This window comes from Leuciscus leuciscus, assembly GCF_965113295.1.
Source record: "Leuciscus leuciscus genome assembly, chromosome: 9".
Taxonomy (NCBI): domain Eukaryota; kingdom Metazoa; phylum Chordata; class Actinopteri; order Cypriniformes; family Leuciscidae; genus Leuciscus; species Leuciscus leuciscus.
In genome coordinates this window covers 19,512,400-19,519,442 of record NC_138733.1, presented here as the reverse complement: position 1 = coordinate 19,519,442, position 7,043 = coordinate 19,512,400, and the positions used below count along the sequence as shown (strand labels likewise).

Below are 7,043 nucleotides of genomic sequence, written 5' to 3'. Positions count from 1 at the left end.
AAATATGATCATATAACACCGATTTTATCATCACTGCATTGGTTACCTATAAAGTTCCGTATTAATTACAAGGTATTGCTACTGACTTATAAAGCCCTAAACGGCTTAGCTCCAGTCTATTTAACGGATCTTCTATCACCCTATAATCCATCGCGCTCTTTAAGATCACTAAATTCAAGGCTTTTGGTCATACCTAGGATATCCAGAACCACCAAAGGAGGGAGAGCATTTTCACATTTGGCTCCAAAACTCTGGAATAGTCTTCCTGATACTGTTCGTTGCTCAGACTCGCTCTCCCAGTTTAAAACTAGATTAAAGTCGCATCTCTTCAGCCAGGCATTCATATAATCCTACAGTTCAAACTACAATCCGGCCTCTAGCTCATAAATGCCAGAGGAGAACTGGCCCCCGACTGAGCCTGGGTTCTCCCAAGGTTTTTTTTCTCCATTAGGTCACCTGATGGAGTTTTAGGACACCATTAGGTCACTTGATGGAGTTTTTCGGTTCCTTGCCACTGTTGCCTTTGGCTTGCTCAGTTGGGGATATTTTGGGGATATTTAATTTAATTTTATCAATCAATAAATTCCTCTTGAAACAAACTTTGTTGTATTATTTTAATTTAATACTGTGAAGCTGCTTTGATACAATCTGTATTGTGAAAAGCGCTATACAAATAAACTTGACTTGACCTTCTTTGCCATCCATTTAGAAATTCTAAAAAGCTCCGTCTTGAGAAAAATCTACTAAACTGTCTGTTTTCCTGACTAAAATTACATAAGATAATTTTTTCCAGATGCACTTGCCCATGTTAAAGGACAATCACAACAGAGATTTGGACAACACGACTGGACATCATTCATTTTAAACGAAACTGATTCATTTCTGGTGTTTATTGGGATCCATTGTCATGTTGAGCAACAGAAAGCAGCTTAGTTTGTAAACCAGAGTAATTTGCGTTTTATGCATCGCTACCCACTGGAAAAACCAACTCAAGCTGGTAGCTCGTCCAAACTCGTTTAAGCTGGTCCACCAGCACAACCAGCTTGGACCAGGTAATGGCCAACTTGGCTGATCTGGTGGACCAGCTTGACCAGATCTCCACCAGCTAATGCCAAGTTGGTCCACCAGAAGCACCAGCTTGGACCAGATAATGACCAGCTTGACCAGGTCTCCACCAGCTAAGGCATACATCAGCTTTGTGAAATGGCATGGGCTCTCTTGTGTCTCATGACAGGCATGTCCAAAAGTCATCAGGATCTATACAATATTGACAAGAATAAGGGAAAAATGTAATTTAAAATATACACTACTGGAACAAAGGATGATTTTTTTGTCCACAGAATTGTGCCTGCTTTCGCTAATGTTACTGTGCTTAAAAAGAAAAATGGTTCTTTTAAGATCTGTTCAATGAAAGGTTATTTTGGGAAGCAAAATTGGTTTCTCTATGGCATCACTTCATAAACTCCATTTTGGAACTATTATTTTTAAGAGTGCAGGGCTTTTGGTTTCAAACAATATGCTTATGTAGTTTTGATTGACAAGCTACTATAATTACCATTCTGGTTCATGAGAATTCCAGCACCTGTTCTCATTATACTCATCCAGTGCCTGTATTTTAAAAAGAAATGCCAAAAATGAAGCAAAATTGATCAGTACAGAGGTTTTGTCATTGCATCTTTATTTCCAGGTTTTGCATCACTTTCCATTTTGATGGTAATCCTTCTCTTTTTGCAGTCATCAAAATTTAGCTGCAGACCAGGAGAGCCTGAGCTCCATCCACTCTTCATCTCAGCAGGAGGGTCTCTGGGGCAAATGAATGAGTCCAGGGCTCTGGGAGGAGTGTCAGCTGGCTGGAGGAACTGAGAGAGGCCTTGAGCAAAAACTTCTCTTCATGTACTGCACAGACTTGGGCTTCCACGCAAAAAAAATTGTGGGGGGAGAAAACAGTCAACAGCCAAAAGCATGCGAGAAACATGTAAAACACTAAAAAGAAAAATAAATACATCTTGGGATTTAAAAAAGGAAGAAAAAAACTTAATACATTAGTTAAAAAAAAAAAAAATCCTCTCTCAACTTGTGTTTCTTACATATATATTTTAAGCACAGCTTTGTACAATTTGGTAAAGTTCTCCGTTCTCTAGCTAGGTCTGCAGGGCAAGGAGAGGACTGGGCTGCCCACGTTTGCTGGAATGAGGACATGTACTCGGGACAGGTAAGGTTGAGAGGAGACAGTCCGTCTTCCCTAATTGACGAATGCTGACAGAAGCAAGAGGCCTTGTTAGAATATTCCCCTCATTTTTGGTTGGAGGTGTTCAGCAGTGAGGAAGACAGGCTTGTGCGGAGCATGTTACAGATAGAAACGATGCCTCCATCATCACAGGAGACGGGAACTTCTGCCACTCTATTTCTTATCTGTGGGAGGAAGAAGTCAGAAAGGAATGATGGAATAATCCTGAAACAGAACGCAATGCCAATGAGCGTTTGATTAAAAAAAAAAAAAAGTTTAGCGGTCAATGTGTTGACAGTACCTCTGCTTTCTTCGGCATCTGCGGCTGACCCAACAGGCCTTTGACGAAGTAGATTATAATACTTTGTTTCCATCTCCTGAAAAACATTACAAAGATATTAGTCAAATTGTTACTAACTCAACCACACTTCACTCCTCTCTGGGCTGGGTAATAAAGCTCAGCCTTTAGAAAAACAAAACAAATTTACTAAAATATTTTGTAACTTATAGCATTTGTTGTGTGTGTGTGTGTGTGTGTGTGTGTGTGTGTAAATATATTTATACAGTTGCAATTAAAATTATTCAAACCCCATTGCAAATCAGGTTTATTGGCAAAATGTACAGACTTTCAGCTGTTTGCAATGACCAAATCAAACAAAAGTAATTAAAATAGCTCAACACAAATGTTTAAATTGGTTTACTCAAAATGAAAATGCAATGTTTAATGACTTCTGCAGTCTCAAAATTATTCAACCCCCTAAATAGAATCCCACACAACAGCACAAATCTGCAAAGCAGGTGTCGTCTCAAGCACACCTGATGCAATTAATCAAGGGCTTCGTTAGTTGCACCAGGTGTGCTTGAGCTAGAACACATTAACTATCTGAACTGGCTAGGTTTGTTGAGCGTCACATTTGAATGCATGTTAGAAATATACCAAATAATAAGTCAAAAGAATGGTCCAAAAAGTTGAGAGAAGATTTCACGTCCCTTCACAAACAAGGAAACACGACTGTTAATGTAATTACTGTTAATTACTTTTAATCAATCAATAACAACAATAAATTGATTATCATTTATATCTATTAATAATTAGCGTTTAACCATTTAGTATGTATTGTCATTATTAATACTACACAATATATATTATACTTTGTTTATCTATAACAGAATAAAACAATAATTTAAGATCAGTTATTAGACAAAAAAAAAAATAGATTCCAGAAACTAGCAAGTCGCAAGACAAGGGTCACAAAACTAGTCTGACTATAAGAAACTTAATGGCCTTGAAAAGTGTATTAAAATCATCAAGATCACAATGTTTTATATCGCAAAACAATAATGAGTATATTGTGAATATTTGATATATCATGAAGGATAAAATTCAGAGACGGTTGAGAGCAGACAGACCTTGAGGTGGTTGAGGTTGGCCTGCAGGCAGCGAAGATGTGAGAGGACCTGTCTGCTGAGGCGAGACGTGCTGCCTGAGGAGGGCGAGGAGAACTTGAGACTGATGCCCGAGTCAGCAGCACAGCTGTGGGCTAAACTCGGCTCCTTTCTCCCGACCTGAATATCATCATCTGTGCTGCTCTCGCCTGAGCCGCCGTACCCCTCCAGAACCAGGTAGGCTGCTAAAAAGCACAACTACAATTAGCCGGGTCACCTGGATGTCGGAGCAGGTGCACTACTACACCATTATACACTTCTAATATAACCCTCCGTACAAGCCAGAATTTCCTGAAGACAGCAAAATTCTTTGGTCGAACACTCACCGTAGTCTTCTGGGCACTCGTAGAACCCTGTGTCTCCAGAAGTGTAGTCCTGAGCTCGACTAGGGGAGCGAGCAGAGCTGTGCTCCACCGGCGTGCGTAGAGAGGTGGTCCTGAGGAGACGACTGCCAGCCGATCGGCCCAATCGCTCACCCTCATCCTGAGCCATCAGCTGAGTCACCAGCACCTGCTTCAGAGCCGCCACTGAAAAACAGGATCACCTTAATCAGAAAGAGCTTTATTGCCAAGTGTGCTTGCACCCACAAGGAATTTTTCTTGGTACTGAAGCTTCCAGTGCACATATACAAATACAAATACAACTACAACAAGAACGTGGTTCTTTAACCACGTATACTTTACACGTATACCTCAAATACTTTAAAAGCATTTATTAATCTCAATATTAATAAATAATACACTACTACAAAACAACCTGAAATGAAGACGGTTTGGTTTCCATTCACTTTCATTGTATTTTTTGTCCATACTTCATGTCCTATTTAAGTCAATAGGAACCGAAATGTTTGGTTATCAACATTTTGGAATGGACTACCCCTTTAACAAAAAAGGAAAGAAAGAAAAAAGGAATAAACAGCAATATGCACCTATGGCTTTATTGGAAAATATTAGAGCATGCAATATGCCACACCGGGCTATCAGGGACTATGTGATGACAAAAGAATTCAGTGTGTTTTTGGTAACACTTTAAAATAAGGTTTCATTTGTTAACATTAGTTAACTATATTAGTGAACATGACAACAATGAACAATACTTTAAAAGCATTTATTAATCTCAATATTTACTAATACATTTTTAAGATAAAAAGTTGTATCTGTAAACATTAGTTAATGCACTGTGAACAACACTGACATTTTTATTAACTAACATTAACAAAAGTTAATATATGCTGTGAGAATTTATTGCTCATTGTTAGTACACGCTTCACTGAAACAAACTTTTCTAAGTTCACATATTTGCTGTTTTCAGCAGAAGTGATTCCCATTAGGAAGCACAAGTACAGAAGATATTTTATTTGTTAGATACTAAACTAATTAAAAGACACTTGGAAAATAAATAAGCCTTTTCTGGAGTTGTTTTAATCAATAGAGGCTGAATTGTCATTTTTCTTGAGTTGGCAGGCACACAGACAACAGCCTCTCAATGCTGAGAAGAAGCCAAAACAAATGGTCACAGTAGCCTTAACTCATGGTATCTGGCATTGGTAAGATGTTTGGCAAGCACAATTCACTATTATGTAAATGATTCCATGTTTATAATTTCCAAAGATAAAACATGATAAGAAAGTGATATGTACGTAAGCTAATGCAGTTCAAATGGAGTCTTACAGGTTTTAAGGGCCTCGTCTGCTTTAGATGAACAGGATAGAGAGTCTGCGTCCCTGCCGTTCAAGAGTACGGAGTCTAGATACGAGCCATCCCTGCCAGCTCTTGGGACCTGGTCCTCTTCCCCAGGGTTGGCGTCCGGGACACAGTCCCGCAGGGCTGCCGAGGGTGAAAATTCACTGTCTTTCTCTGAGGACAGATGATAAAGGCTCGAGTTGAGTATGGTGGCAATCAACACTTTTACAATCAGAGAAGCGTTTGTACATGCACAGCTACCTGCGGACTGGATGCTTCCTGTGGAGATTCGTTCAGAGCCTTTGCTGAACTTGCTTAACTCAACACCGTCTCTGTCGCCACTAGAACACAGTTGAATGGTTATGTAAGCTACATGCCTTTATCATTTATAGTTGCTACTTTTTTTTATATGCCTTGTGTGTTTATATTTTATTGTTATTCTTGTCCCAGTCCCAGACTTTAAATCTTAAAACTATGAAAATCCAACATAAAACTGTTGTACAAAATTCCATTATATATAACCATGTATAATGGATAATCTAATATACTATGATAATCATAACTATGATAATCTAAACAAAGAATTATCAAGAATTATCATAAACCATTTTAATATTTAGGTGCAAATGTATCAAAAATTACAACGTCACGTTGTAATGTAATTTCCACTATAACAAACTTGAACCCAAGAAAGTTTGTTATATACTAGAAGTGCTAAAAAAGTACCTAAAAACAGTATGCTCCAATTCGTAGTATTCATTAAACAGTAGGCCAAAAATATACGGATCACATAATTCTTCGCACATTGGGTGATACTCGTAGCGTGTGGAATCGCTGATACACAATATTGTCAGTTTTTTTTTTATTGGGCATATTTACTCATCATTATTTTACTTTTTAAGCATTTATTTTATTATTTAATTATTATCACAGAAAATGATGGGCACAAAATGTGAATTATTGTCCATCATTTTGCAAGCAAAGATGGACTTGTCAATCACGTCGCGATTGGAAATATTTCCTTTTTAAGGCGAGCCAGTGGATATCACACGAGCAATGTGCAAACTTTGCACGAGAGTTATGCTGGTGAAAAAGTCTCAAACCCATAGGCGTAATTTGCGGGTGGGACATGTCCCCACCACTTTTTAAAACATCTCGCGGCACGGATGTACCAATACAAATAAATAAAACATCTCTAGTTAACTAGCAAAGCATTCATTTAGTTTGTTTGTTAAATAAGAGGCGATCTAGTGCTGAAATTGCATTGTTTTTTTAAATCAAGTGATCAAAGTGCTCGTTGCCGCTGCCATCAGTGGTGCGGATACACTGTTCTCTGTGGCTCGCGCACAGTCTTCACACGGACGCGCGCTTCAATCCGTTGCGGAGCCTCGCTAATCGTTCTGGTGAAATCACAAAACAAAATGCACACAAACGCGTCCCTGCTTGATATACAACCACCGATGAACATATTCGGTTTTGATGAGAAAAGAAAAAAAACTATACGAGTGCGGATTAGAATCCCGAACCTCTGACACGCTTGGCAAAAGTTCTACCACTAGACCATTAGATTACACATGTAAATAAGTCGGATCTATGCATTTATTCACGTAAAAATTCTCGCCACTAATAACATATATTAGATCTCATTAAACGACAAATTAAACCCTATGTACTATTTAAATCAATTG

At 38.5% G+C, this 7,043-nt stretch overlaps 1 protein-coding gene across 3 annotated transcripts in view; it reads right to left on the bottom strand.

Annotated features, from left to right (window-relative positions):
• Positions 1-1,649: 1,649 nt before the first annotated feature.
• The window catches only part of arhgef12a (Rho guanine nucleotide exchange factor (GEF) 12a), a 45,966-nt gene continuing 40,572 nt past the window's right edge, over positions 1,650-7,043 (bottom strand). For 2 of the 3 annotated variants that reach the window (XM_082179372.1, XM_082179374.1), the window contains 6 exons: positions 5,617-5,696; positions 5,344-5,529; positions 4,000-4,200; positions 3,638-3,858; positions 2,529-2,604; positions 1,650-2,412 (listed from right to left, as the gene is read on the bottom strand). In XM_082179372.1, coding sequence (XP_082035498.1) covers positions 2,402-2,412; positions 2,529-2,604; positions 3,638-3,858; positions 4,000-4,200; positions 5,344-5,529; positions 5,617-5,696 — 775 coding nt within the window. In that variant the 3' untranslated portion in view covers positions 1,650-2,401. The remainder of the gene's footprint in view (positions 2,413-2,528; positions 2,605-3,637; positions 3,859-3,999; positions 4,201-5,343; positions 5,530-5,616; positions 5,697-7,043) is intronic. The other variant, XM_082179373.1, reaches the window with a different exon arrangement.